Source organism: Prosopis cineraria, unplaced genomic scaffold (assembly GCF_029017545.1).
Source record: "Prosopis cineraria cultivar Desert tree isolate PC_DT_omini unplaced genomic scaffold, ASM2901754v1 PC5, whole genome shotgun sequence".
Classification (NCBI taxonomy): domain Eukaryota; kingdom Viridiplantae; phylum Streptophyta; class Magnoliopsida; order Fabales; family Fabaceae; genus Prosopis; species Prosopis cineraria.
The window spans coordinates 15,064,303-15,081,270 of record NW_026555336.1 but is presented as its reverse complement, the minus strand read 5'-3'; the positions used below and the strand labels follow the sequence as shown (position 1 = coordinate 15,081,270).

General features: G+C 35.5%; 1 protein-coding gene across 1 annotated transcript; it reads left to right on the top strand.

The window, feature by feature from the left end:
• Window positions 1-278: 278 nt before the first annotated feature.
• LOC129311057 (lysine-specific demethylase JMJ17-like) lies at window positions 279-11,803 on the top strand (the record flags this gene model as incomplete). The annotated part of the gene is given in 22 exon segments (XM_054953019.1): window positions 279-401; window positions 481-672; window positions 740-805; window positions 938-1,033; window positions 5,420-5,506; window positions 6,456-6,572; window positions 6,656-6,863; window positions 6,971-7,035; window positions 7,200-7,258; window positions 7,351-7,482; window positions 7,575-7,725; window positions 7,807-8,142; window positions 8,933-9,106; window positions 9,236-9,297; window positions 9,615-9,693; window positions 9,937-10,086; window positions 10,167-10,300; window positions 10,589-10,703; window positions 10,785-10,808; window positions 10,811-10,857; window positions 11,296-11,440; window positions 11,654-11,803. Coding segments are annotated over 22 exon segments (2,712 nt in total), but the record flags the coding sequence as incomplete, so codon positions are not given.
• Window positions 11,804-16,968: the final 5,165 nt, after the last annotated feature.

Genomic DNA, 16,968 nt, shown 5'->3' with positions numbered 1-16,968 from the left:
AAGCTTCGCTGCCATTAATGCCATATCATCCGTGCCATGGGGGCCATCACCTAGTGTTGGTGTATTTGTTATGATAAAACCTTCAATTTATTTGGATTTAAGTAGAAATAATCTTGTGATGTACTATGACATTCCCTTTTTTAGGTAATTATGTTAAATATTTTGAGTAGAATGCCCTACTGCATTTCTGAAGGTTTTTTCTTTCTTGTTATAATTTAATATTATTTTGAGACTGCTGGATGGTGTAGGTAAAAGGTGGTTCCATTACTTTCTCGCAGCTTGCTACACAATGGCTTCTGCGATCTAGTGAGATTCTTCAGAATCCTTATTCAAGCGATGCTGTTGTTTCTGTGCTGAGGGAAGCTGAACAGTTTCTTTGGGCCGGTCCTGAGATGAATTCTGTGAGTTCTTGATGTTTTTTGAATTTGGTCCCATTAAATAATGTTTCACACAATTAAGGTTTTTTTGGTTGGGATATAGGTTCGAGATATGGTGAAGAGTTTGATTGAAGCTCAGAAGTGGGCAGAAGGGATAAGAGATTGTTTAAGAAAAATTGAAGCCTGGTTGTGTGATCAGGACTTTGACAGAGAGAAAGTGCACCTAGAATTTGTTGATCAGCTGCTAACATTTAATTTTGCACCATGCAATGAGCCTGCTTATCATAAGTTGAAGGTGTTATTTAAGTTTATTTTTGTTGCCCCTTCCGTATTTTTTTTTTAACTTTAAATAATGACACCAGGAATATACAGAAGGGGCTGTGTTGTTAAGTCAGGAGATTAATATTGCTTTGTCAAAGTGTTCAAAGGTATTTTAACATAGACTTCTCAACTATATGCCTTTGTCAATGTGTTGTAATCTTGCTAGTTATAAATTACATTCGATGAAATTCTGCTTCTTCTATCTAGTCCACCATTGTAATAAACAATGTTCATTTCAGATGTCTGAGTTGGAATCATTGCATTCTAGAGTTTGTGGCTATCCACTCTACGTGAAAGATGTTGAGAAGTTGGAAAGGAAAATTTCTTCAACTAAGGTAGAATTTGCCATATAATAATAGCATTACTCATATATTTCTACTTGGGTTTTTTGGAACTTTATTTTTATTTATCTCTTTCAATTTTGTTTGGAATTATATAGAAGATTAGGGATTGTTGGGTGTTCTATATCAGAGATTTGTTACATCCAACTTAAACTACCAGGAAAAAACTATGTTTACTTACTAATTTTTTATGCTTTCCCGTTGAGTTTTCTCCTTCTATCTTTCAGAAGAAGGCATTGGGGCTTGCTGTTTTCTGCTGTCAATTCCAAAGAGAAAGAAAACATATTGTGAGTTTATGGATGAAAAGGGGATTGATTTATTCACAGAGAGCAGCGACACATATATAGGAGAGATCAGATCATAATCAGATCACAATCGCATCAAATCTCCTCTGTAATCTGGAAAATAAAAACAGAATAGTAAATTTGATCCCAATCCCTAATAATCTGCTGATAAATAACTAAAGATAATAACAATTAGATCTAGGGTTAGTTTTAGTGAAATTAATGGGCCTAAGGCTTATGGGCCATTTAACCTACTTCCAACACTCCCCCTCAAGCTGGTGAATAGATGTTGATTATTCCCAACTTACTTATCATTTCATCAAACTTGGCTCTAACTAGAGGCTTAGTCATCACATCTGCAACTTGTCTTCCTAAAGGAATGTAGGCCAGGTTTATGACTTTAGCTTCAATTTTTTCCTTGATGAAGTGCCTATCAATCTCAACATGCTTAGTCCGATCATGTTGAACAGGATTGTTTGCAATTTTTAGAGCAGCCATGTTGTCAGACCACATTTTGATAGGAGCTTCCATTTCTATACTGAGTTCCTTTTGAAGTTGTACAACCTATATACTTTCACAAATCCTAAGTGCTAATGCTTTATGTTCAGATTCTGTCGATCTTCTTGAAACTATTGGTTGTTTTTGGCTTCTCCAAGTCACTAGATTACCCCACATAAATGTGCAATAACTTGTTGTAGAGCGTCTATCATCAATGGCTCTTGCCCACTCTGTATCAGTGTAAATCTCTACATCTGTTGTATTGTTTCAGCCCTGAATTCCGTTGTTCCCATCCGTATAGATCTCGACACACTGCTTGTTCCCTTTTGAGATGAATAATCCCTTGCCTGGTGTGTTTTTTAGATATCTTAGAGTCCTGTTTACACCTTCCATATGCTCCTTCCTTGTTGTTCTAAATAATTTTTGAAAGTGGAGTTCAAATATTCTCTTCTGTTGTCATTGCGAAGAATTTTAATTAATGTTTGAAATTGATTTTGAATAAACACACATGAAAATTTTGAAGATGGTGAGAACCTCAATTTTTTCTCTCATTAGAAAACCCATGTTAGTCAAGTATGATCATCTATAAACATGACAAACCACCTACATTTGGAGTTCGTTTCAAATTTTAATGGTACCCATACGTCACTACGGATAAGGGAAAAAGGGTGAGTTGGAGTAGAAGAATTAAAAGGAAAAGAATGTCGGACTTGCTTAGCAAATTTGCAAGTATCACAATGAAATTCAGAAATTGTTTTATTAGTGATATTAGGAAACAGAAATTTCATATATTGAAGGCTTGGATGGCCTAACCTAGAGTGCCATAAGGTAAGGTCAACACTGGTCATGACAGAACAGATAGTAGGATTATTCTTGGATGGAGGTCTATGAATATAGTAGAGTCCATGCCATTCCTTAGCATTACCAATCATCTTCCCCAAGACTAAGTCCTGAAATTCACAACCCCTTTTGTCAAAAAATACTAAGCAGTGGGCTTGATTTACAATGCGACTTACAGATAGTAAGCTACATTTAATAGTTGGAACATATAAAACATTTTTTAAGGTAAGATGCTCAGAAATAATTATAGTTCCATTTGCAAATTCACCATTGGATACTTCAACATATTTATGCTTAGAATGTTCATTAAAATTAGAAAAAAAGTTCTCTGAAACCTGTTATGTGATCAGTAACTCCTGAATCTACTACCCAAATATTCTTTGGGTTGGCTTTCTCACTGAGAGTATAAGTAAGGGCAGTACCTAAATGTGCCAAGGTTACAGAAGGATGTTTTGGCTCACTCATTCCAGTTGAAGAAGCATGCTTTTCTAGGATTTTCCGGAGAATTGACAACTCTTCAGTACTTAAAGACCCACTTTCAGGTTCTGCATCACCAATCATAAGCCCCTTTCCTTCATTTTTAGGCTTTACTTTGGAATTTGGGGGCTTTCCATGTAGTTTCTAGCAAACCTCTTTGGTATGCCCACTCTTATTGCAGTGATCACACCATTTTCCAGATTTCTTGCCCTTCATTTCCCCTTGAGCTCCATGGACAACAAGTGCGGAAGCGTTATTCGAAATAGGAGTTGATATTATGGAGCTTTGAGTCAACATTTTTCTGCTCTCTTCATATCGGATCATGTTGAAGGTTTCTTCCAGCATAGGAGGGGGTTTCATGCTCATTATTTGACCCCGAATATCCTCAAAAGTTTCATTTAAACCCAGCAGAATATCATGACATCTGTCTCGATCAATCAGTTTTTTATAATAAGTCCCATCCCTGTGACAAGACCACTTATGGATCTCATAGAGATCAATTTGCTACCAGAACTTCATTAGAGTAGTATAATATTGAGTTATAAACTTGTCACCTTGAATGAGATTTCTAAGGGAACGTTTTACTTGGAATATAGCAGTAGCATTTTCTTTGATCGAGTACGTGTTTTTTGCTGACTCCCAAATTTCTTTGGCAGTGGTTGCAAGCAGGTAATTCTCACTTATCTCCACTGTCATGGAGTTTATAAGCCATGCCATCATCATATTGTTCTCAACAACCCATATTGCATATTGGGCATTATCAGGCATCAGTGGCGGAGGAACACCAGTGAGATATTTTTCTTTATTCCTCCCTCGGACTACCATCAAAATGTTCCGGGACCACTGAAGGTAGTTATTCCCATTCAGGCGGTGCGTGACTGCGACCTGGTAGTGCGTCTCAGTTATTGGCGCAACTACCCCAGAAGGCAGAATCGTTGAGTTCAGCCTTCTCCTCTAGTTGCACCCTTCTCGTCCTAGTCGAAGGCGTTTTGCTGCCATCGCTGGTTTGGAAGACTCGAGGTTGTTGGTGAGTGAGTGCGTTCATGTACGACATCGTGAAGGAAGAGGGAAGAGTCAAGACTAGAGCTCTGATATCATGTAATTGAATCTGTTTTCCCCTCTATGTTTTATTGACAAATCACGATTTACATATATAGATGGAGGGGAGAGAGAATAAATCTAATCAGATTCCTAAACTCTCTTATGAAATAAAAACTAATAATAATAATCACTAATTACAGATTCTGAAGGACGTTGCAAGCTCAGGAAGGAAAATTAGGTTTGTGTATTAGTGGGTCTAGGCCCAATATAGGCAAAGGCCCACATCCAACATGAAGTCGCATGAGCGATAAAAATTTAGGTATAGGTCGATGGCAGCTCTAATGCCATGAACACTTTTGTGATGAATCATGCTTCTTTATATAGAGGGAAATAGTATTTATAAAGTACAAGAGAGGTGATAATAATAATATCATATCAGAAAAATAAAATCTAATCCCTAATATCATGCTGAAAAGATAATAACAACTAAAATAAAAAGAAAGATAATATGAGATTAAATCTAGGGTTAAGTTAACTAATGGGCCTAGGGTCCATCAGCCCACTTTCAACAGTGATGCATAGTTGTGAATTACTAGGGAAACTTGTTAATAGTACCTTCTATATATTCAGTCTTGTTGACTTGTTAAAATGTGAAATAAACATGTTAAAATCCTAACTCAATTTGTTAAAAAAATGAAGGGCATTTGGTAGTTTCCTATCAAATATTTTCGACTCAGTCCCTTAGTCCTGCAGTGTATATTTATTTTTCATATTCTATTGATCCTGATTTGAAGTTAAATCCCTACAAGGATCCTTTCCTGAAATTATCCCGAAAAAGATGGCAATGAAATCAACAATACCTTTCACTCTCTTGAAAACTTGTGGGATCAAATCTCTTAGAAAAGCTTTAGGCCACCAAACATAAACATAAAAAGGAAGCTGAATGGACATTTAATCCCACAAGAGATGAGGAGTTGATGATTAATTTACAAATGATGCATGACTTTTTCATTAAAAATAAAATGGTACATGATTGTCTCTATGAGAGTGCACCTGTAGCTTAGCACCAGCCTGAAGTTTTGCTTATGTTCTCAAGTGCATATTTTTTAAAGCTTGAGCTGTTATGTGGTACTTTAAGCTTGTGGAGCAGTGCAAATTTTGCTTTCCATATTTCGCTAAACAGGTGTGTGTGTGTGTGTGTGTGTGTGTGTGTGTTTTATTGTTTTTTGGCACACTTCAGGTGTGGCTGCAGAGAGCCAGAAGCTGCATCTCCATCAAACATCCTGCTGCAGTAGAGCTTGATGTTCTTTACAAGTTGAAGTCAGAGGTTATCAAGGGATCATTTGTTTAAGCTTTTGTTTTTAATGACAAAAATCACATTTTTTTAAAAAAAATTTAATTTGTGAAGTTTTATGATGTTTGTTTAAACTTCTTAAAATAATTAGAATCTCAAAAAAAAGGTGGCGTCTGAAAATAATATGATGTGGTTGGTGAGAGAAAAATACAGAGATATTCGGAAATATTATAAAATTTTAATAAATCATTCTCTATGAATAGAAATCCATGAAGATATCGTAAAATTTTAAAATCTGATATGGTAGAAGATATAGAATAGAGAAGAAATAGAGTAGAACAGAGGATAAATAGGAAGGAAGATGAGACAAAGACGAGAGATAGATAGGAGGGGATAGAGACTAAGCAATACTTTCCTTTTCAGGTTACAACTAGGGTCTCTTGTATAGGTTCCCAAATCCTTTATTCTCTGCAGCAACTAACTAACCTCAACTAACCAACCAAATATTTTTTATTTCTTTATTTATTCTTTTCATATCAAAATCGCTAAAGAATAACCACTTTTTATTATTATAGTCAAATATAAAATAATTTCTGTTTTTATAAATCTCGACAAAATAAATCTTTTTTTATAAAATCTAGAAATTATCTATTATTTTTTAATTTTAAACAAATGGGCCCTAATTCTTGAGAAACAGTGCATTTAGTTTGACTTTGTTTAATTTCTCAATTATAGTTCCTGTCAGCGTAAAGGTGGCTGACGGTCTTACATTATTTATTGTAATTTAAAGCAAGCTCTCAAGTTAATGTGTAAAGGGATTGCAATGTTTCAAAAATGAAGGGAAATATTTTCTGCTATGGTATTAATTTAATATATTAGTATGCATATACTGTTTAATCGACATAAGACTCCAAGTCATGCACATATTTTGCATTACATGATCTATATAATGATTAAATAATTTATTCATTCTTTATAATAGATTATGGAGCTTCAAGTACTGCTTCCAGAGATGGACGTGATTCAGAATATATTAAGTCAAGCAGAATCTTGTGGTTCAAAATGTAGTGAGATGTTAGAAGGTCCCATGAATCTAAAGGTTTGGTTGTTGTTCCTTTCTCACTTCTTTAAGTTTTATTGGTTGTTAAATTGGATTACTTTATTAGCAAAGGTGATCTGCAGAATGTCAAGATGCTTCTTAAGGAATGGGACGGCTTTATGGTTGATGTACCTGAGGTGAAGCTTTTGCGGAAATATTATAAGGATGCTGTTTCATGGGTTTCCAACTTTAACCATATTGTAGAGACAACACATGAACGGGAGGACCAACATAATGTCATCGATGAATTGAAGAGTATTTTAGGAGATGGTTTATCATTAAAAATTCATGGTAAAAGTGGATTCTTTTGTCCCACTTTATCATAGTTTAGATCTTTATAGGCCATGTATCTGTTTATTATGTTGTCAATTCATTGTCCCCACTGTCTCACCTTGCAGTTGATGAGTTGCCATTGGTTGAGACTGAGCTGCAGAAAGCTCTTTGTCGGGAAAAGGCTCTACAGGCATGTTCATTTTTCTAGTGCATTTGTCGTACGGACCTTGGATTTATTTATTAGAATTGTGTAGCATCGAATGTTTGAGCTATGAATTTATTATATTACGTGCTGAAGCAATTCTTCCAATTTTTTAAACTAATTAATATTAGAATTATTTGTAATTGGCACAGGCATATAAATCTAGGTTGTCTCTGGAATTTGTTCAGGAAGTGATGAAGGAGGCCAGACTGTAATTTGCAATCTCTTTTTCTTCTTTCAAAACTGAAAAATTATAAAACTTTAATATAATCCAACTACTTCCATTTTTTTGTTAATTTCTAGGCTACAACTTGAGGGAGAGAAATTATTTGTTGGTTTATCTGGTTTACTTGCTGTTGCCATACCTTGGGAGGAAAGGGCTAAAGAGATTCTTTCACATAAGGCTTCCTTCTCTGACTTCAGGGACATCATCAGGTTCAAGGATGGTTGACATGTTTATTAGAATTACTGAGCTTTTCTAGCTTATATTGATTCATGGTTATTATTGCATTTGGTTGGTCTTGTAGGGCCTCAGAGAGCATATTTATGATTCTTCCTTCCCTTGATGATATGAAGGCAGCACTGCTGGAAGCTAATTCATGGCTAATGAATTCAAAACAATTTTTGGTTTCTTCTACTTGTCCATCAGATTCTCCACTGAAAGTTGAGGAGCTTCAGGTTCATTTCTTGTCCTGTTTGCTTTTCATCTTTGCTGAAAGCAGGTTCACTATAAATATGGAATTTTGGTTTTTTTTGTAGATGTTGGTTTCTCAGTCAAAGCTTCTTAAAATATCTTTTGAAGAAGTGAGGATGCTTGAAATAGTTCTGCAAAACTGCAAAAAATGGGAGTGTGAGGCATGTTCTCTATTGGAAGATGCCCAGCATACTTTTGAATTGGATGACGTTGTTCATGGAATAAGCAGTGGCCTAATGTCCAAAGTTGAAGGTTTGATTGCCAGAATGCAGTCTAGCACAAAATCTGGTTTATCGCTTGGTTTTGACTTTGATGAGCTTCCCAAACTTAAAGCAACTTGTTCTACACTGCGTTGGTGCAAAAAGATTCTTTCCTTCTGCAATCTTTCTCCCTCTTTGGAGGTTACTATTCTTTCTATTCAAACTACTATTTATTGCATTTGCAAAAAGTCGTCTTTTTTTAAATTTAATTGGCCTAGTGAAGTGTGGTTGATAGGATGCAAGATAGGTAAAGAGAAATGAGGAAGATAAATATCTATTAACACATGAAATCAGGATCTAACTTCATAATCTCAATAGCCACGTTTAAGAGAATCTTTAAAGGGCCAAGTCTCAAAGTCTGTTTTATTCATAATATGCTTGCTTTTGAGTTGTTAAGAATATTTATAATATTGAATACAATCTAAAATAATGAATAAAATCTATATAATTAGATAATTAAATAAAATTGAATAAAATCTCCTAGAATCTATATCTATATAAAATATTGAATAAAATCTAAATAAAATCTATGGAACTAAATATTTGAATAAAATCTAAATAATTAGATATCTGGATAAACATCTAGATACTTAAATAAATATCTAAATATCTACATAAAATTTAGATAACTAAATACCTAAATGAAATCTAAACAATATTATTAAATAGAAAATATCTAAAATAAATTAAAAATAATATTTATTCATAATATCTCTCTTCCCAGATCACCCATTACCTCAGAACTCTATCAGTGGCTAAGGTCAGTGCTGGTATTGCATGGATCACTGCTTTAATATATTTAAGATTCTTTGTCCATGGAGAACAAAAGTTTCTCCTCAAAGTACTTTTTGACCTTCTCTCTCTTAAAAGAGAATAAGAAAGAGCAGGTTGTCTCATGCTTTCTAAGGTTGCTTTCTGATTGATAATGTAGGATGTTTTGGAAGCTACAAAAGACTTTCCTCATTTGTGTGATTCTGGGGCCCTATTGAATATACTGATTCGTGGAGTCAAGTGGCTTAGGCAGGCCTTGGAAGTAATTTCTGGATCACACAATTCTAGAAGAAGCAAGTCAGGCGAAGTTGACAATATTATTAGAGATTACCAGGTATTATTTTATCCCTGCATTGTCCTCTTGATGATTGATAATTCTTATTTCCTTATTTTTTGTTTATTCAATATAAAATGTATATGTATTGATATCTGCAGCCTGCGTCTGCATTTTTCTTACCTGCAGACTATTAATATTCCTTTTGCAGCAATAGTCTACCAACTTGAAGAAGCCATTGGAAAACATAAGTAAGCTTTTGTTGTTGATAAATCAATTATTTATCAACTCTTTATTTTTTTATCTTCTTTTTCTCTTTTGGTCTTGTGTTTTTCTAGAAGATTTCAATTAATTATTTGGATTTGTAAAGTTTACACTTGCTGGATTAATTTCCAACCTATTTACTGTATAAGCCATCCTGGGCCAGAATTTGCCAGTGGACAGCACTTTCACTCTAGGGAATGTGGGTTTGTGGTTTTTCAATTTTCTATGGGACAGTTTGATAAAGTTGATATGCCTGCCTTATATATGGTATGCATTATCTAATTACTTTTTATTTCCGCTGTAGAATGTGGCAAGAACAGGCACATCAATTCCTTAGCCTTTGTTCTGGGAAACGGTCTTGGGTATCAATGTTGAAACTCAAGGTATGTTTTTAGCACATATCAACATATGGCTGTCATGAATCCTTTGTCAACTATTTTATATTTAACTAGACATGTTTCTGGTTTGCCTATATAATTTAAAGAATAAATCATGTTGTTGATGGGTTGTGAATAATGCAACTTGCTTTGGATTTATTGTATATTGATATATTGATTGTAAAGATCCTCATGGGGCCTTGGCATTGCCTCGGTTCACTCGACACTGATAAGATTTGATTACTTCAGGAATTAGGTGATAAGGTTGCCTTCACCTGCAGAGAACTAGATTTGATATCATCTGAAGTTGAGAAAGTGGAGAATTGGAAGAAACACTGCATGAATTTTGTAGGAACTTTAGTCCAAAATGAGAATTCACTGCTTGATGTTCTGCAGAAGGTCTTGATTCTAGAGTTTCTTCATTTCCTTGACTCAACTGTGCATTACATATGCCCAAGACCTTGCTTGTAATTTTTCAGATGAAACAGAGTTTAGATAGATCATTGTTCATATATGGCAAGTTGAAAGACTGCAAGGACGAATGTTTATGCATCTACTGCTTTACTGATTTTGAGGATCAGGAATATCTTACTTGCTCCACTTGTGGAAACTGGTAAGGCACTCGTTGCTTTGTGACAATTTGGTGTACTTATTCCAGTGCTAAAAGGTTGACCCAGTCAATAGATAAAAATTTGTCTTTACAGTAGGTGGCGGCTTCAGTTTGGAGCTCATTACTTAATAGTGGAAGCAATAATAGAAAAAAGATTGAATTTCAATTTCTTCAATTATTGAGTCCTATAATTGAAATAAATAACATCATTCAGTCTGAGTAACTTCTTGTTTACATGTTATTGTTTTTATGGATACATTAATGTATTTTTAATATATTTCACATGAACAGCTATCATACGCTATGCATTAGACCTTTGGTGGACAATAGCCATGAAGATTATACGTGCTCTTCCTGTAAAATTTTGAAGGGTGAATCCAATTATAAGAAGGGAACTCTCCCTGTGGTATGATTTCTGTCATTTCATCATTAGCAAATTTCTACAGAAGCTTCTGTATCTTTCCTGCTTTTCTTTTGCTCCATGCAGGGGTTTGGTGTGAAGCGTGCTGACTGAAAGTTCTTCTTGAACTTCTTTCTGATGCTAAAAATTTGTGTGTAAGGTAATGTGTGATAATGTAAACCCTTATGTGCACCATGTGTAACTGACCTAATTTCATAGCTCATTTCTTTTCAGATATTGCTCAAGACATTTGTTTTTTTTTTTTTTTTTGGCGAATTGTTTCAAGTTTTTGGTTTGTTTTTTTTTAGGAGCCTTCAATTTCATTGCAACATGCCCATTCTAGGACAAATACAAAATGTGTTTTACAGTTCAAGTCTAAAGTAGTAATGTTAATGAATCCTTTTCTCTTCCTCTTGCTTCCAGTTTAAAGAAAGAATATACCTTGAATATCATTCATACTTCTGCATTCCCTTTCATGGTTTTCACTTTCTAAAGATTAGGCATGGGCCTTCGTCTATTGAACATCATGGATTTTCTCATTGTTGATTTGTGACAGTGGATGGAATTTTTAACGCATACAATTTTCTTGTACACCCAGGATTGATGAGACAGATGCTCTCAACCAACTTGTTGAGCAAGCGCTTCTATGCAGATCTTGCTTGCGAGACATAGTGAACTTCACATCTGCTGATGTAGACAATGATCTTAGCACCATCTCTGAAAAATTGACCATAGCTATAAAGGCAAGTTGTTATTTTATTATTTTGCCTTAAATGTCTATTTTCCTATTATAATGTGATACCTTCTGATTTAAATGTTGTGCACTCTAATCTGCTGGGAGTTTTAATGCAGCATGGGGATTACTGATGGAAATCATTATCATGTTCTCACTTAAAATAACAAGTACCAGTATTTACAATTTGAATGATTTTACTTATTGAGGTCATTTCATATAGGCCTGTGAAGTTGCTGGCGTCTCTGATCAGCAAGATTTACACAACTTTGAGTTGGCTTTAGCAAGACACCTTTGGAAAATTCGAGTCAATAGAATGCTAAATAGTTTACAAAATCCTTCTATCCAAGAGATTCAGAAGCATCTGAAAGAGGTATGTGCTGTTTAGGTTTCATTTTTCTTGGGTTTGCATGCAAGATAAGGATAAGTTGTCAACTTATCTATTTATTCCTCCTCTAGTTAATTGCTTATCTTTTATATTGCCCGCTGTCCAATTTCCTGTTGCTACAAATTCAGTCTCTAGATTGAAGATTGTTGTAACTACTTGAATCTGAATAGTGTATTTTATTTATTCTGATAGCTAGAATATATACAAGAGGGAGGAGCCTTAGTGTTAATGGCTCATAATGATCCTTAATTACAGAATATATGGTTATGACTGTCTACATATTATATACTAATATCCTAACAACCCCCTCAAGTTGGAGCATTGAAATTAAGCATGCCCAACTTATTACATAGATATTTGATTCAAGCTCCATTGAGTGCTTTTGTGAAAATATCACCTAGTTGTTCTTCAGTATGCACATATCCTGTGAAGATGGAACTCTTGAAACTTGTCATGAACAAAGTGATAATTAATCTTGATGTGCTTCATGTGTTCATGGGACATTGGATTAGAAGCTTTACTATCGCACCAAAAATTTGCCAGTGATGAGGTCTTCAGGCCAACTTCAATAACTAATATATCCATGCTACATCACACACAGATTGCATCATGGCCTTGTATTCTGATTTTACACTTAACCAGGACACCACGTCTTGCTTCTTGATTTTCTAAGACACCAAATTTCCTCCCACAAATACACAATATCTAGTAGTAGACTGTCTTGTTGATTTGGATCCACTATAATTTATATAACTGAAACACTCAATATCAGCATGGCCATGGTTACTGTGGTTCAGAATGCTATATATATTGTTTATTCATTGAGTCCATAACATTTGTAGATGTCTCTTCCTCAACAACCTCCTCCTTAAGTTCCATGTGGTTGGGTTCTGGAACCTCTATCGGATTGGACTCTGGAAGTGCTATGGGCATGATGGTACTATTATCATGTTTCCTCTTCCGTTCATAAACCAGTGTAAAATCTTTGCTTTTACTTATTGAGATAGAAGGAGGTGTTTGGGTTTTAGGTGGCATAACAGGTTCAAGAACTCTCTCCCCCTCACGTTCCAAAAACTGATATTCACCCCTACTCCCCTTGAATAGAAGATTTTGGAAAGAATGGTTTGTGTTCAACAAACGTGACATCAAGACTAGTGTGGAGATGTTTAGTAGTAGGGTCATAACATCGATACCCCTTTTGTGAGGGAGAATAGCCCAAGAAGACACACTTGACCACACGAGGTTCAAATTTGGAGGGTTGTGAAATATGAACAAAAGATGTGTAGCCAAAAACTTTAAGAGGAATTGAGGATGTGAAGTGAGATAAATTATGAGATTCTTTGAGTTTGTCTAGTGGAGTGGAGAAAGAAGGAACACAACTTGGCATTCGGTTAATGAGATAAGTAGCAGTAAGAATAGCATCCCCCAAGAAATAGTTAGGAACATTAAATGTAAACATTAATGCTCGGGCGACCTCAAGGAGGTGTTGGTTTTTTCTTTCAGCAATCCCATTTTGTTGGGGACTGTTAGGGCAAGTACTCTTGTGGAAAATACCATTATTTTGAGAAAAGTACCCAATTGATTGTTGAAATACTCAGTACCATTATCAGTGTGAAGAATTTGAATGGAAGTATGAAATTGAGTTTTGATGATAGTATACAATTCAAAGAAAACAGAAGAGACATCACTTTTGTCCCATAATAGATAGACCCAATAAAGTCTGGTTTGATCATCATTGAATGTGACAAACCATTTTGAATGTGTTTGATTAGGAATATGTGAGAGACCCCATAAATCACTATGAACGATAGAAAAGGGATGAGACGATTTGTATTCAAATCGAGGAAAAGTAGTTCGATGGTGTTTGGCCAGTTCACACTCATTACAATGAAGAGAAGTTATTTTATTATAACAAAGTTTAGGAAACAACTGAGACAAATATTGAAAATTTGGGTAACCCATTCTCCTATGACATAACATAATATACATAGTGGATTTATTTTCATTGGTAGAAACTAAATTGCATTGAATGCGAGACCGTAGGTTACTCATGGTTGATTCATCTAGATATTAAAGACCATCATGTTCCTTAGCATTGTTAATCATCTTCCTCGATAGAAGGTCCTGAAAAATACAATGAGTGGAACAAAAGTGAGCCCAGCAGTTTGCGTTTTTTGTGATCTTACTAATGGACAGATGATTGCATGCTAAATAGGGCACATGTAAAACAGATTTTAATTTCATATGTTTAGATATAACCACACTTCCTTTGCCAACTATAGAAGAGGATGACCCATTTGCTGTGTTGATTGTTTCATTACCCGCACAAGGGGTATATCTACTAAATAACTTAGAATCACAAGTCATGTGATCTAATGCACCAGAATCCACTATTCATTTAAAGTTATTTAAAATAGAGAGGAAAGCACATGCACCTTTGTGAGCTATAGAAGCAGTAGATTTGGATTTTTGATATGATTCAATCTTTTCTAAGACACTTAACATCTCTAGAAGTTTACCTAGTTGCTCTTGCTCCATCTTAGGAAGGGCAGATGACTCAACTTGGTCATTGTCATGAGATGCTTGGTAGACACGAGACTCTCTCTTGGTTTCCAATTTGGTGGTTTCCCATATAGGTCCTAGCTTACATCTTTAGTGTGACCTTGTTTCTTACAGTGCTCACGGGTCACTTTTCCTTTCTTGCCCTTCGGATTGGTGTCATTATTGCGGCTAATCAACGCAGAAGATTTTGAGGGTGAAGATGGAGGAGGAAGAGGGTCAAGCAACATTACCTTATACATAGATGCTTTATGATGTATTTCTGAGAAGACTTCTCGAGTTGACGGGAGAGGTAATCTCAAAATTCTACTTCGAATATCATTTAGTGATGACTTCAATCCGGCTAGGAATTGAAATACATGTTCATGCTCAATCTTCTCCTTATATTTCACTGCATCACTTGGATCTTTCCATTCCTCCTCAAACATGAGGTCGAGTTCTTGCCAGATTGTTGACATCTAGAGCCAATACTCTATTTTGGTGCATTCCTTTTACTTCAACGACTAAGAGCTTGTCTTTAACTCGTATAGTATTGCAAGCTCTTCACCATTGTAATAGGAATCACAAGCAGCAACCCAGATATCTGTTGTAGTGGGTAAAAACATGAAGCTTCGCTTGATTTTAGCAGTCACAGCGTGATAACGTGAGATGGCTCAGCCATACTGCAAGAATGTCGACACTGCAAACAACACGATTAAAGCAAGAGGCACATGGCAGTGATGGCATGAGCTTGGATTTGAGTTGTAGAGCTGTTTTGGACTTTGGGGTTGATGTCGAGCTTGAAGGGTTGAAGACAAATTAACTATGATAGAGCACTACTCTATGCAAGACTACTAGCGGAAGAGGGAAAGAGAAGTTCTTGAGTGGAAGATGCAAGTGAGAATATAGAAGAGAAGATGGAGGTTGGAGGTAAGGGGAGTGAAGGGAAATGGGAATGGCTAGGCGATTGTGAAATTGAAAGGGGCAGAAGGAGAAAGTAAAAGACTAAAAGTAAAGAAAAGAAAGGATGGGAGGTAAATTGTAATTTTTTGTCATAAAATAAAGTGTCAAATCATGTGGACGTTGGAGAATAGGAGGTAAGGTATGAATTTTTTATTTTTTTGAAATTGGCCCATTTAACCTGCCATTTTAGTGGGCTGGGCTAGCCTAACCCGTTTTATTAAATGGGCTCATTTTGTAAGCCCAACTCGCTAATTTTGGGCAGGCTAGCCTGTTGGGCTGAACCCATTTTTCCGGCTCAATCAAGCTTGCTCTCAGAGTTCTCAATGTAGGATCTGATGGTGAAGTAGATAATTAGTCTCCTAGGGACATTTAGTGTAGACATGAGTAACAGGTGGTTGAGTAGGTGCTTGAGTTGGTGTCTGAATGGTAGGATACATGAAGAAGTCATCATCATCCTTCAGTAGAGAAGGATTGGAAGATAGGGAAAAGAAAGAAATGGATTCAATGAAATGTGACATTTGCAAACACAGTACTAATTAAGAGTAGGAGAGAACCATTGATAGCCCTTTTGGAGATGAGAATACCTAAGAAAAATACATTTAAGAGATTTTGGGTTTAATTTGGTAACTTGGGGCCAAACATCTTGAACAAACAAGTGCAACCAAATATTGTAGGTTCAATGGGAATAGTGGCTTGGAAGGAAAAAGGGTAGTGAAAGGGATGTTACCATCAAGAACATTAGAGGGCATTTGGATAATTAGAAAATAGGCAGCGGAGAGAGAGCATTTGGCTTGAAAAGATTTGGGAACTTCTGTTGAACATAAGAGCATGAGCCACTTTAAGCAAATGCATATTTTTACATTCAAAACCACCATTTTGAGCTGGGGTATATACACGCATGAAGATTAATGAAAAATACCATTTTGAAGCATACATGTTTGAAAAGAAGTGGAAACATATTCTTTAGTGTTTCATTTGTAGTGCATAAAGATATACCAAATTGGGTCTTGATCTCAGCACAAAAGAGAGAATACTTCAAAACAATTTTCATTAAATATAACCAAGTAACACGAGAATGTGCATCAACAATAGTTACACAGTACTTAAACTAGACTTGAAGTTTTCATTATGACATGGACACCAAACATCATATGAACTAACTTAAATGGGGACGCAGCCTGTTGTTTGACTCTAGACACAAGAGGAAGACGGTGATGTTTTGAAAACTGACATGACTCATAATCTAAGGGAACAAATGATGAAATTGAGGATAAAGCTTCTTTAAAGATGTCAAAGACAAGTGGACATAAGTGGCAATGAAGATCAAAGGATATTTAAACACCAGAGCAAGCCATGGCTTGAGGCACCTGAACAACTAGGAAGTAATGGTTGCTAGACTTATAGCCTCTAGTAATAATCTCATTAATCGTAAGATCCTGAATCATGCATTAACCAAGAAACAGTAAGAGACAATAATTTTTCAAGTCCTGTTAAGTTTTGTTTGGGAGAAAGAGGATGAAAAGCAAGTTAGGTACATCCAACACTAATGATAGATGAATCGAAGGGGTAAGGAGTTTAGTGCCAAAACAAGAACCTGGGAGGTAGTGCCATGTGCAAGGATAATACTAGATGGATTGGCATATGATTTA